At 41.0% G+C, this 18,452-nt stretch overlaps 1 protein-coding gene across 7 annotated transcripts in view; it reads left to right on the plus strand.

The window, feature by feature from the left end:
• The window catches only part of LOC111567121 (ryanodine receptor 1-like), a 50,482-nt gene that overhangs the window by 14,811 nt on the left and 17,219 nt on the right, over window positions 1-18,452 (plus strand). For 2 of the 7 annotated variants that reach the window (XM_035947138.2, XM_035947142.2), the window contains exons 36-81: window positions 15-453; window positions 528-1,103; window positions 1,193-1,393; window positions 1,699-1,810; window positions 1,925-2,068; window positions 2,273-2,546; window positions 2,647-2,761; window positions 2,917-3,049; window positions 3,134-3,228; window positions 3,310-3,445; window positions 3,533-3,719; window positions 3,827-3,938; window positions 4,720-4,840; window positions 5,033-5,202; window positions 5,304-5,524; window positions 5,606-5,696; window positions 5,804-5,944; window positions 6,030-6,193; window positions 6,296-6,374; window positions 6,569-6,658; window positions 7,529-7,669; window positions 7,763-7,840; window positions 7,920-7,995; window positions 8,076-8,199; window positions 8,708-8,823; window positions 8,950-9,017; window positions 9,112-9,233; window positions 9,374-9,423; window positions 10,692-10,752; window positions 10,845-10,971; window positions 11,061-11,172; window positions 11,261-11,342; window positions 11,434-11,564; window positions 11,660-11,980; window positions 12,066-12,306; window positions 12,440-12,527; window positions 12,617-12,709; window positions 13,220-13,234; window positions 16,404-16,574; window positions 16,692-16,751; window positions 16,868-17,002; window positions 17,450-17,562; window positions 17,639-17,735; window positions 17,821-17,930; window positions 18,039-18,090; window positions 18,190-18,282. In XM_035947138.2, the coding sequence (XP_035803031.2) occupies window positions 15-453; window positions 528-1,103; window positions 1,193-1,393; window positions 1,699-1,810; window positions 1,925-2,068; window positions 2,273-2,546; window positions 2,647-2,761; window positions 2,917-3,049; window positions 3,134-3,228; window positions 3,310-3,445; window positions 3,533-3,719; window positions 3,827-3,938; window positions 4,720-4,840; window positions 5,033-5,202; window positions 5,304-5,524; window positions 5,606-5,696; window positions 5,804-5,944; window positions 6,030-6,193; window positions 6,296-6,374; window positions 6,569-6,658; window positions 7,529-7,669; window positions 7,763-7,840; window positions 7,920-7,995; window positions 8,076-8,199; window positions 8,708-8,823; window positions 8,950-9,017; window positions 9,112-9,233; window positions 9,374-9,423; window positions 10,692-10,752; window positions 10,845-10,971; window positions 11,061-11,172; window positions 11,261-11,342; window positions 11,434-11,564; window positions 11,660-11,980; window positions 12,066-12,306; window positions 12,440-12,527; window positions 12,617-12,709; window positions 13,220-13,234; window positions 16,404-16,574; window positions 16,692-16,751; window positions 16,868-17,002; window positions 17,450-17,562; window positions 17,639-17,735; window positions 17,821-17,930; window positions 18,039-18,090; window positions 18,190-18,282 (6,478 nt within the window). The remainder of the gene's footprint in view (window positions 1-14; window positions 454-527; window positions 1,104-1,192; window positions 1,394-1,698; window positions 1,811-1,924; window positions 2,069-2,272; window positions 2,547-2,646; window positions 2,762-2,916; window positions 3,050-3,133; window positions 3,229-3,309; window positions 3,446-3,532; window positions 3,720-3,826; window positions 3,939-4,719; window positions 4,841-5,032; window positions 5,203-5,303; window positions 5,525-5,605; window positions 5,697-5,803; window positions 5,945-6,029; window positions 6,194-6,295; window positions 6,375-6,568; window positions 6,659-7,528; window positions 7,670-7,762; window positions 7,841-7,919; window positions 7,996-8,075; window positions 8,200-8,707; window positions 8,824-8,949; window positions 9,018-9,111; window positions 9,234-9,373; window positions 9,424-10,691; window positions 10,753-10,844; window positions 10,972-11,060; window positions 11,173-11,260; window positions 11,343-11,433; window positions 11,565-11,659; window positions 11,981-12,065; window positions 12,307-12,439; window positions 12,528-12,616; window positions 12,710-13,219; window positions 13,235-16,403; window positions 16,575-16,691; window positions 16,752-16,867; window positions 17,003-17,449; window positions 17,563-17,638; window positions 17,736-17,820; window positions 17,931-18,038; window positions 18,091-18,189; window positions 18,283-18,452) is intronic. The other 5 variants (XM_035947146.2, XM_055016974.1, XM_055016973.1 and 2 more) reach the window with 3 other exon arrangements.

An 18,452-nucleotide genomic window follows, 5' to 3' on the forward strand; every position in this document is an offset into this window, starting at 1 on the left:
TTTGCTTGAACTAGGTGCATTGACATCCTGGAACTCTCTGAACGAATGGACTTGCTGAAGTTCCACTACCACACTCTGAAGCTGTATGGGTCAGTGTGCGCTCTGGGAAACAACCGTGTGGCCCACGCTTTGTGCAGCCATGTGGATGAATCCCAACTCTTCTATGCCATAGAGAACACCTACTTACCTGGACCAATGAGGAGTGGCTTCTATGACCTGCTCATCAGCATGCACCTGGAGTCTGCTAAAAGGAATCGTCTGGGAACCAACAAAGAATTCATAGTTCCAATGACAGACGAAACACGCAGTATCACCCTGTACTCTGACAAATCTCATGCTTTACCAGGGGTTGGCCTCACTACATGCCTCCGTCCCAAACTCCATTTCTCCTCTGTTGGGTTTGTGGGAACAGATCCAGACATTTACACACTGAGTCCAGTCATTCCCTTACAGGTGAGATTGAACAGTTTTCACACTTTAGAGGAGCCCTTACATTCTCTAATGATCTTATGTTTGCTGGTTTCCAGGTGCTGAAGACCAAGGCTCTGAACATGCTGATTGAAGCAGTACAAGATGGAGGTCAAGCCATGAGAGATCCTGTGGGAGGCAGCGTTGAGTTCCATTTTGTTCCAATCCTGAAGCTCATCAGCACTCTTCTCATAATGGGTGTGTTTGATGATGAAGATGTCACACACATCCTGAAGATGATTGAGCCCACTGTCTTTAGTGGAAAGAAAGCAGAGGAGCCTGCTGAGGAGAATGCCAAGGCAAAGGAAGAAAAGGATCAGAAAGCCCCCCCAAAAATAGCAGCAGGCAAAGATGAGGAGCAAGAAACTGTTGGGGAAGAAGAAGAGGAATATGAATATGAAGATGATGGTTTGGGTGAAGAGGAGGAAGAAATGGAGGAAGAGGAAGAATTGGAGGAGACTGAGTCAGTTGTGCCACAGGAGGAAGCTGTTGAGGAGACAGATCCAGTAAATGGTGAGAAAGGAGCTGAGGAAACAGAGAAAGAAATGAAACCTGTGGACACAGCTGGGGAGAAAGAAGAACATCTAGAGCAAGGACTTTTCCAGATGAAGCTACCAGAGTCTGTGAAATTGCAGGTATGACTGATCTTTTTGCAGTGTTCTCCAGTAAATTGTTTAATTGCTACAATGTATTATTAGTTATTCACTTTTCTTTTGTTCTTTAGATGTGTACTCTTCTGCAGTATTTCTGTGACTGTGAGCTGCGTCACAGAGTGGAGGCCATCACCGCCTTTTCAGACAAGTTTGTAAGTCAGATACAGTCCAATCAGAGGCAGCGCTACAATGAACTTATGCTTGCCTTCACCATGAGTGCTGCCGAGACCGCTCGCAAGACCCGTGAATTTCGCTCCCCACCACAGGAGCAGGTACTTCAGACAATGTAGATGAAAAGACTGGAAGTGTGGGCAAATATAGATGACATCATTTTTAATTTTCAGTGCAACTGTTTTAAAATGTGCTTAGCTGCTCACAGGAAAAAATCACCATGGAAACATAGATACAAACACCATCACATCATTGTCCATTATATCCTGCAGAAAAAACTCATTAGGCTGTGCTTGTATGATTGAAGTTTATCTTTAGGTTTTAGACAGAATATTCTACTCAAAGAACAAATATCGGTTTGTCAAATAGAGGTACTAATCTGTCCGGTTCTCTCACTGATGTTAAGGTCAACATGCTTATGAACTTCAAGAACTGTGCTGAGGATGAAGAGTGCCCTGTTCCAGATGAAGTCCGCGACTCTCTGCTGACCTTTCACAATGCTCTGTTGGCACACTGTGGTCAGTTTTCATCTACTACTGTATCAGTCCTACTGACATCAGAATTTAAATTTTATACTGCAGTTGACACTGTAAATATACGTTGCAGTGCCTTATTTTAAACGTCACTCTCAGGTGTTCATATTGAAGAAGAAGAGCAAGAGGAAGAAGTGGATAACTCTCTCCGTGGACGACTGTTTCGTTTGCTGGACAGGGTTAAAAAATTCCGCGAGAAGAAGGTCGAGGTGGAAGTAGAGCCACAGGAAGATAAAAAACCAAGTGAGCAAAAATATTTGTTGTCTGTTGTTTGATAATGCAGTGATTTGTTAGTCCTGTTTCATTAAAGCAAAAAATCTCTGAGCAACTTTCGTTAAATTTAGCATACATAATTGAGGTTTGCTGTTCCAAATCAAATCTAACCAGAATCACTGTAGTATGGTTTCCTTTGCATTCTTGCTTAAATTCTTTGTCCTTTTCTACCAGGCACACTGCAGGAGCTTATTTCCCATACTACCATCCACTGGGCCCAGGAGTCATTTATCCAGAACCCTGAGCTAGTGCGTATGATGTTCAGCCTCCTCCACAGGCAGTATGATGGGCTGGGTGAGCTCATGCGTGCTCTTCCCAAGGCCTACACTATCAATGCAGTGTCAATTCAGGACACTATGGACCTCCTGGAATGCCTGGGCCAGATCCGCTCACTACTTATTGTCCAGATGGGTCCAGAAGAGGAGAGGCTTATGATTCAAAGCATTGGGTTGATATACATTCTAGATTATTCTCAATATCTTGCCATGAATTGTTTTTCTCAACAATTGCATGTGACAAACGCTAAACTACATTTATGTCTTCTTTAGGAACATCATGAGTAACAAAGTTTTCTATCAGCACCCCAACTTGATGCGAGCGCTGGGCATGCATGAAACTGTCATGGAGGTCATGGTTAATGTACTGGGTGGTGGAGACTCAAAGGTACATAGTTTAATCTATTCAGTTGCATGCTCAATTTACAGATAGCCCTTGTTTTTTTTGTTTTTTCCTGCACTATGGAACAGACAACTAAAGACAATAAGACAGATCTTATCTGCAGAGTAATTTTGCATTTGTAATATGCTTTCTTCCAACAGGAGATCAGATTCCCACGAGTGGTGACAAACTGCTGCCGTTTTCTGTGTTATTTCTGTCGCATCAGTCGTCAAAATCAGCGTTCCATGTTTGACCATCTCAGCTACCTTCTCCAGAACAGTGGCATCGGCCTTGGTGATTCCCTTTACTTAATCTCAGCATTATTTCATTGATGATTTATTCTTGATATGTGAACTGTACATGTGTGCTTTTCTTTAGGAATGCGTGGCTCCACCCCCTTGGATGTAGCTGCAGCCTCTTGTATTGACAATAACGAGCTGGCATTGGCTCTCCAAGAGCAAGATCTAGAAATGGTAAAACACTAAAGAATAATATGCAAAGCAATTACAGTAAACACATTTTCTTGTCACTTAAGTGCACTGATATCTTTCCAGGTGGTGAAGTATTTAGCTGGATGTGGACTTCAGAGCTGTCCGATGCTACTTGCTAAAGGCTACCCTGACATTGGATGGAATCCTTGTGGTGGAGAGAAATACCTTGACTTTCTTCGTTTTGCTGTATTTGTCAATGGTCAGATTTTTTGTTTGATACACGTTGCAAATGCTCACATTTTTAATGCTAATTTCCTTATAGCCTTTTTTTTTCTCTCTCCTACAGGAGAAAGTGTAGAAGAGAATGCCAATGTGGTGGTACGTCTCCTCATTCGTAGACCTGAGTGCTTTGGTCCAGCCCTGAGAGGGGAGGGTGGTAATGGTCTGCTGGCTGCTATAGAGGAGGCCATCAAAATATCAGAAGACCCTGCAAGGGATGGTCCTAGTGTTAAAAAAGACAGACGTTTTCCCATGTAAGAGCTTTTGTCTTTGGATCAAAGGTCTTCTGATATATTGTGCAATCTGGTGTAGTGTAGCTGTAGAGATGCAGAAAGATTTAAAAATGACTTTTTTCTTGCAGGTTTGGAGGAGAGGAGCAGCATGAGGAGAACAGGGTGCACTTGGGAAATGCCATCATGTCCTTCTACTCTGCTCTTATCGACCTGCTGGGACGCTGTGCTCCGGAGATGCATGTAAGTTGTTTTGCAGCTACTGTGCTGGACTTTGAATCGTTTTAGTTCCTTTTACTCTTGCAATCCTTTCTGTTAGTCTGACGGCTTCTGAAATTGCTGGCTTTTTGTCTGAATAATCACCCTTGTCACTTTTCTGTGTTCAAGTTTACTAGTAACATTTCCATATCATTTACAGCACAGCCCAAGTCTGAACTGCGGGCAGTCACATTAGCAAATAGAAATGCAGAAGCACATACTCTGATTTGTGTAAAGCTGTTTAGGAAAGCTTTTTTCCACACTTCATCAGCAATGTTTGCCCATAAGCATCACAGAGAGCAAAAAAGGCATAAAAATAGATAATAAAAAATAAAATGCAATCATTTTTTGGCTCTGATTATTATCTTTTCGGCATTTTTGGTTTGGATTGGTTTGGTTTGGTAATAGTAAATAAATAAAAATAAAACTTTATTGCAATGAAGACAGTCTGTAACAGGTAAGATTACTTAGACTCGTCAAAAATGAGTATAATCTGGGATTTGACAAAACGTTAACAGGAGCTGAAGTTTATTTTGTTGCTTCCAGTCTTCACTCTGAGTTTATTAAATATTTGCAGCATCAAACAGCAGCAGGATTCATGAGTGTCTTCTAAGTGAGAATAGCTCTCTGTCCTCTTGTGGGTATATCTGAATGAAGGTGTGAGACGCATTAATGTAAAAGTGACCTGTATCTGAATGACTTTATCAGACTGATGAACTAGCAATGTTACATGTTCTATTTCTGAAAAGGCCTTTTGTCTCTGCAGTTGATCCAGGCTGGTAAGGGTGAGGCTCTGAGGATCAGGGCCATTCTGAGGTCGCTGGTTCCTATTGAGGATCTGGTCGGGGTCATCAGTCTTCCTGTTCAGATTCCTTCTTTTGGGAAAGGTAAACACTTTCCTTGGTAGACCATATTGAATTTGTCAGGTGGCTTTTATTTGTGTTTATTAATTAATAAAGACAGTATCTTGACTAAAGCTCTTACACATATTAACTGCGTGTAATGTATGCTGCTGACAGTTCCAATTATAGATTTTCAATGTCAATAAATTTTCAAAAATGTTTTCTTTTTGTGCTTAGACAACAGCATTATAGAGCCAAAGATGTCAGCTAGTTTTGTGCCAGATCACAAGGCTCCCATGGTGCTGTTCCTTGACAGAGTTTATGGTATTGACAACCAGGATTTCCTGCTCCACGTGCTGGAGGTGGGCTTTTTGCCTGACATGAGGGCTGCTGCATCCTTGGACACGGTGAGCCTCAATCAGTTCACACAGATTGCATATGGCGTTTGGGGCAGAAATGAAAAGTATACAGTTAGATTTCATTATCTGCTGTGATTTCTTGCCAACAGGTTGCTTTCAGCACCACAGAGATGGCACTTGCTTTGAACCGCTACTTGTGTTCTGCTGTGTTGCCACTCATCACCAAGTGTGCCCCACTCTTTGCTGGCAGTGACCACCGAGCCATAATGATTGACTCCATGTTGCACACAATCTACCGGCTGTCTCGTGGACGAGCTTTCACAAAGGCCCAAAGAGACATTATTGAAGAGTGCCTCATGGCTTTGTGCAAGTGAGTTTAACATCACAGTAAGCGTTTTGTGTAATTTAATATTGCTGTATTCATATTTAACTTTGTTTACTTTTCTTTTAGACATCTGCGTCCATCTATGCTTCAGCACCTGCTCAGGCGGCTGGTGTTTGATGTACCCATTCTCAATGAGTATGCCAAAATGCCGCTCAAGGTAAGAGGAGCTTCGAAATTTTTTAAACTATTGAAATCAAAATTTCCCTTTGATAGATTTCAGTTGTTCTTCTGGTATTTAATTTGACATTGTTATACATCCTGCAGCTTTTGACCAATCACTATGAGCGGTGTTGGAAATATTATTGCCTCCCTAATGGTTGGGCCAGCTTTGGAGTTGCATCAGAAGAGGAACTGCATCTTACCCGCAAACTGTTTTGGGGGATCTTTGAATCACTAGCACACAAGGTGGAGCACCTGCAATATGATATCAGTTGTTTGTTTATTAGATCATCCATGGGCATATTGTGATGTTTTGTTATTGTGATTCCAGAAATTTGATGCTGAAATTTTCAAAATTTCAATGCCATGCATCTGCGCTATTGCTGGAGCCATTCCTCCCGACTATGTGGACGCCAGCTACTCCTCCAAAACAGAGAAAAAAGCATCAGTTGATGCAGAGGGAAACTTTGATCCCAAACCAGTCGAGACCACAAAGTGAGAGGAGTTGTCTCATATTGTGCTTTAAAAATTTAGACATTTCCCTGTTCAATAATTACTAAATGTTTTCTTAATGTACTCTAATTTTTCTTTCAATAGCACTATCATTCCTGAGAGACTGGATCCCTTTATCAACAAATATGCTGAATATACACATGACAAATGGGCCTTTGAAAAGGTAGAACTTTTGTTTTCAGTCACTATAATCACTCAAGATCGTTTATTACGAATCTTAAGCTAATTCAGGATGTTCAACATTGTGGGTTAGGTTGATGCAGCTATACATTATGTGCTGGAAATCACAGAATTTATAATTCTTAACTTACTCTATTGACAGCTGCAATACATAATGCATAATCATGTATGTTTCAGATTCAAAATAACTGGTCCTACGGTGAGGTGCTGGATGAAAATGCCAAAACCCATCCCATGCTCAGACCATACAAAACTTTCTCAGAGAAGGTAGGTTCCCTGACATGCTGTGCATTGAATCTTGGTGTCACGGCGTGGGGGTGAACCCGAGCAGAGAGCACACAGACGAGGGCTGAGGCAAGAACAAAGGTGGATTTTATTATTTAAACAGAAGTTCAGGCAGTGCTGGACAGGGTGGGAAAAACTGATGTCTGGAGTAACTGAACTAAACGGGGAGGGTGGGGGATGACTGTACCAGGAACCGGCGCCCCGGTTGGCGTCCTCCGTGGTGGGTGTAGGTTGGCGGTGGAGAGCGGGCAGGAGAGCCTCGTTCCAGGGGGGGGCGACAGGCGGGGTGTTTTCCAGAGCCGAGGGGGGCACACGGCAGGCAGAGACCCTCCACGACGAGTAGGGGATCCAGGAGCAGGCAGCAGGTCCAAGGTGAGGGAGGGAGGGAGGGAGGAGGTCTGGTCAGGGCTGGATCCGGAGTGCAGGAGATGGGGGGGCAGAGCAGGTGGAACCAGGCTGCTGGGTCAGTGGAGCTAAACAGGAAAAACAGGGTTAGGCAAGGCTTTTTTCAATGGAGAACTTTAGCAAAAGTGCAAGGCGAGACAACTGACTGCATGAGCAGCGTTTACTGTCTGGCAGGGTGTGGAGTGTGCAGCTGGCTTTTATGGTGGAGATGATCATCAGGTGTGCTGCACCACAGCTGTCCGAGTTCCGTTGATGAGTGATTGGTGATGAACAGCAGCTGGACAGAGCAGCTCTGCTGAGCTGCAGCAGGAAGATGGAGAGAGGAATAGAAGGGAGGATGAGGGAGGTCAGGTGGGGGCTGAAGCTGGGACAGAGGAGGGAGCCCTGACACTTGGTGTACCTTTACGTCATCTATCTTCCCTTCTGATCAACTAACTTCTCTTCAAGGACAAAGAAATCTACCGCTGGCCAATCAAAGAGTCAGTTAAGGCCATGCTTGCATGGGAATGGACCTTAGACAAAGCTAGAGAGGAAGAAGAGTCAGAGAAGAAGAAAGCTGCATCACGAAAAATTTCACAGACTGCTCAGGTAGAGAGCAATTTAATTATTATTGTAATACTTAGAAATGTTTTCACAACAATGTTAGTTATTGTGCAGTATATAATCATCTTTCTGTCCTAGGCAACTTATGACCCAAGCCATGGCTACAGTCCACAGCCGATTGATATCTCACATATGGCTCTTTCAAGAGATCTGCAGGTATGACAGCAAAATTTTGAACATTCAGTGCTATAATCTTAGTGTCTGATTAGTATTAATAGTTTACGTCTGTTCATAGTCAATGGCAGAGCAACTTGCAGAAAATTACCATAACACCTGGGGACGAAAGAAAAAGTTGGAACTTCAAGCCAAAGGTAAGATATTCTTTTAGAAGAAGAAATATTAAAATGAGGGAGTTGTCTTTTTCCTAATAGTTGTGTTTATGTTTGTGTAGGTGGTGGAACACATCCTCTGCTGGTACCCTATGATACTCTGACAGCAAAAGAAAAGGCACGAGATAGAGAGAAGGCTTATGAGCTGCTCAAGTTCTTGCAGCTTAATGGATATGCTGTCACAAGGTAATAACAAAGAAACATTTATATAGAAGATTAAGCAGAGGCCGGTATTCGTCCAACACAGAGATTTAATTTATTTTGTTTACATATTTTTGGTTTATTATTTTAATTATTTGGTCCTACCAAATATCCTCACCTGCCTATTCACATGACACAAATAGGATTAGAGCACAGCGGGTTTCATCTGTACTTATCAAGTTGAAAGCAATCAAAATAAGCTGATGCAATACAGGCTGACAGGTTGCATGCACCAAGCAGTGCTTTTAAAATTTAAATTAAAATAGTGTATGAAGTGATGAATTTGCAAAATAAGATAAACAAATAAAAACAGAAGCAGCAGGCAATGTGTTTTAGTTTTATGTAATACAGTTTATTCAGGGACTGTAACTCCAGCAATATGAAACTGGCATTATAATTTATTCCTTTTATGATGTGCCACAAATACTCATAGAAGAAATCTTTAATAAAATCAAACATGAAGTATAAAGAATTTACCTCTGTTTGACTTTAGGGGCCTGAAAGATATGGAGTCTGACATATCATCCATTGAGAAGAGATTTGCCTTTGGTTTCCTGCAGAAGCTGCTGAAATGGATGGAAATTGCTCAGGAGTTCATCGCTCATCTTGGTAATGAGTGTCACCAATGAAAAACAAATATTGTCTCATCTGATAGATCTGTGTTGGTGTAACTTAAAGTAGGTCTTTGCTGGAAATGTTATTGTGAAGCGACATATTTTGCAATGTGTTTTACAGAGGCTGTGGTTAGCAGTGGGCGAGTGGAAAAGTCTCCTCATGAGCAGGAAATCAAATTCTTTGCCAAGGTGAGACTACTGTGTAAAGCTGGAGTCGTAACAATTGTGACAAACCAACTACTATGTACTATGTGCAGAAAGCATCTGAAACTCTCTCTCGTAGATCTTGATGCCTCTCATCAACCAGTATTTCAAAAATCACTGCCTCTACTTCTTATCCACACCTGCGAAAGTTCTGGGTAGTGGCGGACATTCTTCCAATAAGGAAAAGGAGATGATAGCAAGGTGATCTCTCTCTAGCATAGATATAACAAACAGAGATGCTGTGCTGTGTATTCTTTTCAAATAACATTTTCCTGCTTTTATCTGCTTTTCTTTTTTCTTGCATTTTCCTTTCCTTTCTTTTCCTTTCCTTCTCACCGTAGTATCTTCTGTAAAATGTCTGCTTTGGTGAGGCACAGAGTTTCTCTCTTTGGTAAGATAACACTTTCTGAACAACAGTCTTTCTAAATCTTTTCAGTCTTTTCTATGTTTCTCCTACATTCTTGTATTCTGTTTAGAGGTGGGCAGATCGATCAAATATCGATAATATTGATACTAGCATTGATGTTGATATTGAATGATACCAGTGTAATGATATCGATACTTTAGTTTCAGTTTCTGTCCTGTATGTCTGCACTGACACGGCTTTAACAAACAGGCGACCTGGCTGTCAGAAGTCCTCCATCTGAGAGGCAGCAGCTAATCCTCCTCTTGTGATTGGATGTTGTACTGTCACGTGACTCAGCAGCACCAGACAAACAAGCAAGCAGGCTCAGCTACATAATAAATCATAGTGGTGGAAAGTATAACTTTAATTTCTTCTGTGACTTTGTCAGTCTGTTCCTGCCTGGTTTGTAAAATGGGCTGTTTAGCTGTTGTACATTCCTCAGCCAACACTGAGGAAAGAGGAGGCAGAGAGGGAGAAGTCCGACTGAGACACAGCTGATTATCAGACTGCAGGCAGGAAGATACTAAACCAGTGAGACAATTACAAAGACTAGTGCTGTAGCAGGGCTACAAAGTTAAATAACCGTTAATCACAATCATGATTTTTAGCTTCTAACCACTATAAGAAAACAATTGACTGCGGCCTTTAAAATTTAAAAATGCGCTGCGCTCTTAAAAAACATAGCGCACTTATGTGCGCTGTTTTCTCTGCTCATAGAAAACAACATGTGGATAAAATCAATCACTTTCATCTTGGACTACTTTGAAATGAAGACACTTTATCTCACTCCTTCCAAAATAAATTTTGTTCTCACATCTGTCTGATCACCCAGCCACTGAGCAGCATCTACCGCAGTCTGCGCTGTGAGGCGTTCAGGGAACATCAGTAAATGTCTGTCGATAAGCAAATGTTCAGCTTGTGAGGTGTTTCACCTGTAACCAGGTGGGACCAGATGGGTGCGAAGAACTGAACATTACAAAAGTAACTGTGCAAAAATTAGCTTAAAGCTGTACTACTGAAAAAATTACTCTGTAGTATTGGTATTGATATCGGCAATACTGGCCCTGTATTAACTTGGTATCAGATCGATACCAAATCTTACAGTATCTCACACCACTAACTGTTGGTCTTAATGCATTTTTCAGACATCCCAGTTAGAACAATAGTTGCTCTTGTTTTTTGCATATACAGTATATAGCAATGTAGCTTCTTTGAACAAGCTCATAAAAGCAAAGCTGTATTTGTCTGTGCAGGAACGGATGCTCCAGCAATTGTTAACTGTCTTCACATTCTGGCACGATCATTGGATGCAAGGTTTAATATTTTTTTTCATAACTATAAGAAGATTAATGTGTTTCTTGTGACCTTTCTGTTTTTTATTGTAACCTTTCTTATTTGTTCTTTAGGACAGTAATGAAGTCAGGGCCTGAGATTGTAAAAGCAGGGCTGCGGTCATTCTTTGAGAGTGCTGCTGATGATATAGAAAAGATGGTAGAAAATCTTAAACTGGGCAAAGTATCCAAAGGCAATCAGGTACGTAATATTTGATGTTGCAAATGGTTAAATATCCGACCTCTAATAACCAATCCAAATCCTTAATCATTTGCTTATCTCCTTTAAAGCAAGTGAAAGGCGTGTCCCAGAACATAAACTACACGACCATTGCCCTGCTCCCAGTCCTCACCTCCCTGTTTGATCACATTGCCCAGCACCAGTTTGGAGATGATGTCATGTGTGAGTGCTTACTTATGATGCGTATTTGTTGGGTTTGTTGATCAGTTGACCTGACAGTGCTGTATCTGTCTCTGTTGCATGCATACAGTGGATGATCTACAGATGTCCTGTTATCGCATCATGTGTAGCATCTACTCCCTGGGGACTGTCAAAAATCCACATGTTGAGAGGTACCGCTGCATTTGTATGTACTGGAATGTGTAAAATAGTTTAGAACGAGACATTTAGGAACATTTGTTGCACTGTCCTTTACATTAACAGGCAGAGGCCAGCTTTGGGAGAGTGTTTGGCTCACCTTGCAGCAGCTATGCCAGTGGCCTACTTAGAGCCCCATCTAAATGAATTCAATTCTTTCTCTGTCTACACCACAAAGACACCCAGGGAGAGAGCCAGTGAGTGTAATATCCTTCCCTCAAATTGGTTTTCTGTCCAGTTAAGTCTTGTTACTGAATTTTCTTTCTGTACCTTTCTTGTATCAATTCTCAAGTCTTGGGTCTTCCCAATGAGGTCCAGGAGTTGTGTCCAGACATTCCAGAGCTGGATGCTCTGCTGAAGGAGATTGGAGACTTAGCAGAGTCAGGGGCTCGTTACACTGAGATGCCTCATGTGATTGAAATCACTTTGCCCATGCTGTGTAACTATCTGCCCCGCTGGTGGGAGAGAGGGCCTGAAAATTTTCCTGAGATGGAGGGCCAAGTCTGCACTGACGTCACTTCAGAACACCTCAATCAGCTGCTGGGCAGCATCATGAAAATTGTAGTCAACAACTTGGGTATTGATGAGGCCTCCTGGATGAAGAGGTTGGCTGGTGAGCACTGTTTTCAACTCCATGAATGTGTCATGAATGAGAGAAGTTGCGTAAAAGTGATGACACCATTTCTTGTCTCTACCAGTGTTTTCACAGCCCATTGTCAGCAGGGCAAAGCCAGAAATGCTCAAGTCCCACTTCATCCCAACAATGGAGAAGCTCAAGAAACGCACCTCAAAGGTGGTGGCGGAGGAGGACCATCTGCGAATGGAGGGGAAATCAGAGGGAGATGAGGAGGATGGCACAATACGTGATGAGTTTGCTGTTCTCTGCAGAGACTTGTATGCCCTCTACCCTCTACTTATTCGCTATGTGGACAACAACAGGTACAATAAAGTTACAAATACCATCATGTTAAATGTTTTGAACTGTGAATCCGGCCTTGTACTAAGTTATGTTTTCATATATTATTCATTTGCAAATGTTTAAGGAATCTTAAAGTTATTTGTTCTGCTACAGGGCTAGGTGGTTGACATGTCCCGATCCAGATGCAGAAGAGCTCTTCCGTATGGTTGGGGAGGTCTTTATTTTCTGGTCAAAATCTCACGTAAGTATGTTTATTTGGCCTTTAAATGAAGGCATTTGTAGAAGGTCACATCCTTTACTTTATGTTTCCCTTTTCTTTCTCTTTTGTAGAACTTCAAGCGAGAGGAGCAGAACTTTGTGGTGATGAATGAGATCAATAACATGTCATTCCTCACGGCTGACAGCAAGAGCAAAATGAGCAAGGTGAGTCAGTGAAAGGCAGAGTCAGTGCTGCAGCCATGCTGGTGTTGTCTCACATTTGAAATCAGGCACTTTTAGTACTCTTGCAGGCATTTTTTAAACAACTGTATGCATTTCTTTCTTTGTGTACCTGTTTTTGATGTGCTTTAAAAAATGTTATATTAGAACTATTTTCAGCCAGTTATAACTTTTCATCTAGAAACTGTATTATGCTTTGAATAATGGCTTCAGGAAATGATAAAAACGTGTGATTATAATTCATATCTGCCATTTTCACCTGGTACAACATGATAAATGATTTTTTTTTCAGTGCCTAGGAGTCTAGTTGTTCCAGATTTTGTGTATGTTCTCTTTTTTGTATATTCCTATATATTGGGCCTGGTTAAACATAGTGAAGCCTGCTATAAATTATTGAGATTTGATGTTAATTTGCAAGGATAGCAGTTCTGTTATTGATATTCTCTCTTTGGCTGTCCATTGTCCTCTTCTTTTGGGTTGCGGCTGGGTTTCCAGGGCGGGGACACAGAGGTTAGACTTTGTTTCTGCACGACCGCTGTGCTGACCGCATGGCACCTCACTTTGGGGGAGCTTTTCATCAACCTCTCCAGCACACTGGCACATCTGATCCACATACACATCCATCCACTCATACTCAGTAATCCACACAAAGGTCTGCATATTTTATTCAGAGACACATGACCTGAGATAATTAATTCATCGGCAACTACAAATGCTTTTCTGTGCATTCAACTGAAGTCATAAATACTTTCCAATCTGTTATGAGTGAAATAAACCCTATGGTGAATTATTATGATAGTTACTTACCTTAATAGAATATGAAAATCTTATCCCGACGCTTCTTCAAAGGAACAGCAGATTGTTTTCACAGTTTGCATTCACTTATGTTGTCATTAGTTTTTTTCAGACCCTAATTCAGGTATCTGTACTTTCTGATAGTCTTTGAAACACTCCACACTTTACACAAAACTATTAATTTATGTCTACATTGACTTTACCAAGTGCAAAATAATACATAAAACAGTTATAAATACTCACACGGGAAAGACACTCACATTATTCTCACTGAGGATCACCGGACAAATGGGCAGGCCCCTTCTGCGGGCCATCCCCAGTCCTGCCAGTGTGTGAGGGGGGGAGTCTGGAGGCGCTTGATGAAAGTACTCAGCTGTAGAGTCGGGCTCATGGCACTGTGCTTTACATGCAGCCCAAGGTGGCAGTGAGAGCACAGTGCCATCATCCTGTCACTGAGTTTGCTCTTTTTTGATCATAGTTGAGTTGGAGTCTTCTCGTATGCCTTTTGTCTCTTTTAATGGAAAGATGGTTGACCTGTAGGTTTTTGTAATGTAGCTTTTTGCCACTAGGGGATGATGTTAGTCTTCTCTGTGCTCTTTCTTCTCTCCTCCCTTAAAATGCCACAGTAGAACATGGTTTAGTTTCCTTTACACTCCCTAGTATTCACACTAACACATGGCTTGATGCTAAATGTCACTGAAGCAGATTTTTTTGAAATATTTGTTAGGTTCTGTCCTTAGAAGTGCTCAAAATGACCATGAACCTAACCAATACATTAATTCACACTTATTATCTAAAATATTTCCCAATATGCTTTGCACCCTGTTTCCTCTGAACTACTCTTCCATAACATACACACATCTGGCACTGATAGTATTTCCTGTTTGATAGAATAGAGTGCATACAGGCACTGGGATGTACAAAAATGTACATGTCTGACCATGACACCCCAACAATCTCAAATAATGAAAACATTGCCACTAGAAATACATTCTGCCTCTTTCCTGTTTCCATTTAAGTTGTATGAGTCAGAATTTTTCTAGTTTCTAACAATTGTTGAACAAACATATCTAGTCCTTGTGCACCGATATAAATCAGGCACTGCCTGATTACAAGCTCAACGCTTGACACCAGGGCCAATATCCTTTCATTAAATGTGTGTTAACTTTTGCAGTTATCTCTCTTTTTTGTTTTTCACTGTTGTTTTTTATAAAAACAACAGTGAAGACTAGTTAAGTTGTGTCAGAAGATCATTGGCCATAATCTGAATGATATCGACCGTCTTATGACACCAAGAAGACTGATCTGAGCGTATCGACTGTGTCCTCTGTACGATGAATTTCAGTTTCTTCCATCAGATACAGGATCAGTGTGCATCAAGGGCTAAAACCAACAGATGCTTTGATCTCTCAGCCTCTGGCTTTTTAAACAAGGCTATTAGTTTACCATCCCATTAGTATTACATCAGTGTTATTTAACTATGCACTCTACCAAACTAAGAGTGGAATAATATAGCTTTAACTGCTCTGGTGGCATAATCATGTTATTTTTCTTAGTTTTTACATAATTATGTTTATATATTGTGTCAATATTTGTGAGGATATCCTGTAACTGATTGACACTTTGCACACCAAAACTGAACCCTAGTGAAAGTAAACATTTACTCTACATGTAAAATCTAGCCGTTATTTTAATAAGGCAAGTTAAGGGTTTACACCCTTGAGCCACCGCAAACAGCACGATAAAAACTACCTAGTGCTTCCTAGCAACAATATATGTAATGTCAGAGTGGTTATGTGTAGTATCAATTTCACTCTTGAATACAGAACTGGTCCTATTATCTCCACTTTTTTGGCTTAAATAAAAATCATCTCTAAACTATACATAGAGCATGAATTTAATAGACTAAACATTCATATTCCGAAATGCATTTTTAGACTGTAGGCCCTCACATCCATTTGCACATTTTGGAGGACTCCAGAAAGAGCAGATAACAGAAGGACTGAACTCTCACAGAAGCAAACAGGAGTTCAGGAGGCGAGTACAGGGACATCTTCCATAGACAGTTTGTTTTACTGTAGGTGTGATTTTAACAGCCTGCTACTAACGAGTCTAACTCTAATGTCAAGAGTTTTGTTCTCTAACTTCATCTAATATTTTAATCTCTCATCAAGGGGTGCAGTTGTTATGAAATTTAATTCACAATCAAATGAGTTTGTTTTAGTTAGCTATCCTGTTCGCTGAATGCTGAACGGGTTCTCATTTGATTGAAATGTTTTCTGCTGCATGTTGTAAATGCAATTTCACTGATTTACTTTCTTATAAGACCCATTCCTTTCAGCCTCCCTTTCCCAAAGGCAGCTATATCTCCACTTCGCCCTCACATTTCACTATTCCCTCTACTTACCAGTCTGAGCTCAGAGAAACAGTGATTTTATATCTGGTTAAGAAGCGGAAATTGACTTTTAAACATGGGCGTTTATCTTTTTACGACGCGTTGCCGACAGTAAGATGTTTAATACATTTCCTCAGTGAATGTCTCTGGGTATTTCTACGAGGAAAGATCTACTGTTGTATTATAATAAACAGCTTGAATCACTGTACAATGAACTTAGGTTGAAAGATGTTCAGTACTTAGTATTAAAACAGTTCTATCATGAATTTTAATGAATGCTTACTCTGTTGATAAACTCATGTTTATATTCAGATGTATTTTTCTTATGTTTTGTAGTCTATATGTTAAATCAGCTTGTATTGCTAGTGTCACACCTGTGTAAGAGGAAAAAAAGATTATTACTAATAAGACCTTATATCCATGTAGTTGTTCCTCTGGCATTTTAGGGGATACTTTGAATGCTTTTTGGTTTATTGTCCCTTTTCGCAGGGTGGCGGCTCAGATACCGAGCGTACCAAGAAGAAGAAACGGGGAGATCGTTACTCTGTCCAGACTTCACTTATTGTGGCTGCCTTGAAAAAGATGCTCCCTATAGGTCTCAACATGTGCTCTCCTGCAGATCAGGAGCTTATCAACCTGGCCAAGATCCGATACTCTTTGGTAGTGTTTTTGCTCCCTTTAAATTTGATTCTGGTGAACATCTGTAGTATTATTTTTATCATTTGGAATACTGTAACATGGAGGGGGACAATTGTTGTACAACATTTTACTTTACAGAGAGATACTGATGAAGAAGTAAGAGAGTTCCTGCAGAACAACCTACATCTTCAGGGCAAGGTATAATTCTGGACTGTTGGTACAATAGTCTTGCAGGAATTGGACTTGTGATAAGAGCTAATTTGTCATGACACAGTTCAGAAGACAATATCACTGTATCACTGTGTTGTGGAAAGGTGGACAACCCATCCATGCGCTGGCAGATGGCCCTGTACAAAGAGATGGCAGGGAAGGCCGAAGATGCTGATGCTCCGGTGAAAGTTGTCAAGAGAGTACAAGAGGTTTCTGCTGTCCTCTACCACCTTGAAGTGGTGAGCTGAGTAGTAATCCTCTGTTTCCACAGAACAGAGTATGAGAACAACACATTTACTGTTGTGTGTATTTTTTGAGTTTGGTAGAAGAGGAATATGTTGCAAAGACGTTAAAGAGAAACAAAATGATACTATGTTGCTGTACAAGAAATACAGCAATGTATCTCAACTAATTAGTACACACTATGAAAAGAAAAATACCCAAGAATAGAGCTTAAAACAATAGATATATGTAAACCAAATGGATGCCTGAAACTTGCAGACTACAGGTATCACTAAAATGCATTTGGTCTTAATTTTTAGTAAATTGAAACAACTTTTCCTAAAAAGAATGGAGGGAGAAAGCAGTTGGAAAGTTAACTAAGACTTAAGGCTACTTCGGCTGCACACACTAAGCTACCATTGGAACATTTTGGTCACTTTGCAAATATCTGTGTTCTCTAATAGACGGAGCATCCGTTTAAATCTAAGAAGATGGTGTGGCACAAATTGTTGTCCAAGCAGAGACGCAGGGCTGTGGTCGCTTGCTTTAGGATGACACCACTATATAACATTCCCAGGTGAGAAAGCTGCATCTGTGTCTGGACTTGCATTTGCACAAAGTAGCAACAAATCCTACGAGTTTTTTGTTTATAGGCACAGAGCTTCAAACATGTTCCTTGAGGGATACAAACGCAACTGGCTTCACACTGAGGGTTACTCATTTGAAGACAGGATGATAGATGACTTATCTGTGAGTGTCATCTGACATATGTTTCTGCTTGAACAGGTTTTTATTCTGTGCTGTTACTCACCCTCCCTCTTCCTGTACATCATAGAAAGCAATGGAGCAAGAAGAAGGAGATGAAGAAGAGGAGAAGGAAACAAAGCCAGATCCCCTCCACCAGCTTATTCTGCATTTTAGTCGTACCGCTCTCACAGAAAAGAGGTTAGATAGGTCCTCTGTAATACCACAATACTGAAATCCAGAAACATGGCGTTGTAGCTCTGGTGACATACTATTCATACTCCAACAAATGTCTTCTCTTCTCCCCAGTAAACTTGATACAGACCATCTTTATATGGCATATGCAGATATTATGGCAAAGGTGAGCCATCACTTAGGATTTTACCTATGAGTTGCGATTTGATACATGCATCATGTACTTTGAAACACTCACTTTTTTTGCTTTTGCCTCTCTATTTAGAGTTGTCATATTGATGAGGAAGAAGAAGGTGGAGAGGAAATGGTGGAAAATGCTGAGGATGAGATGTCCTTTGAGGTGCGACAGTCAGAACTGGTAATGGGCGGCCAGGGGCTAGGGACCAGGAACACAGTGGAGCGGTAGCTCTCAACGCATTGAGTGACGTCATCATTGGAACATTTCTTCACAACCACATCTTTCTCTCTCTGTCCTTGTTTTGTCTCCTTATCTCTTTCTGTCCTGTCTCTGCGCTTGTCTCTTCTGTT

Source organism: Amphiprion ocellaris, chromosome 14 (assembly GCF_022539595.1).
Source record: "Amphiprion ocellaris isolate individual 3 ecotype Okinawa chromosome 14, ASM2253959v1, whole genome shotgun sequence".
Classification (NCBI taxonomy): Eukaryota; Metazoa; Chordata; class Actinopteri; family Pomacentridae; genus Amphiprion; species Amphiprion ocellaris.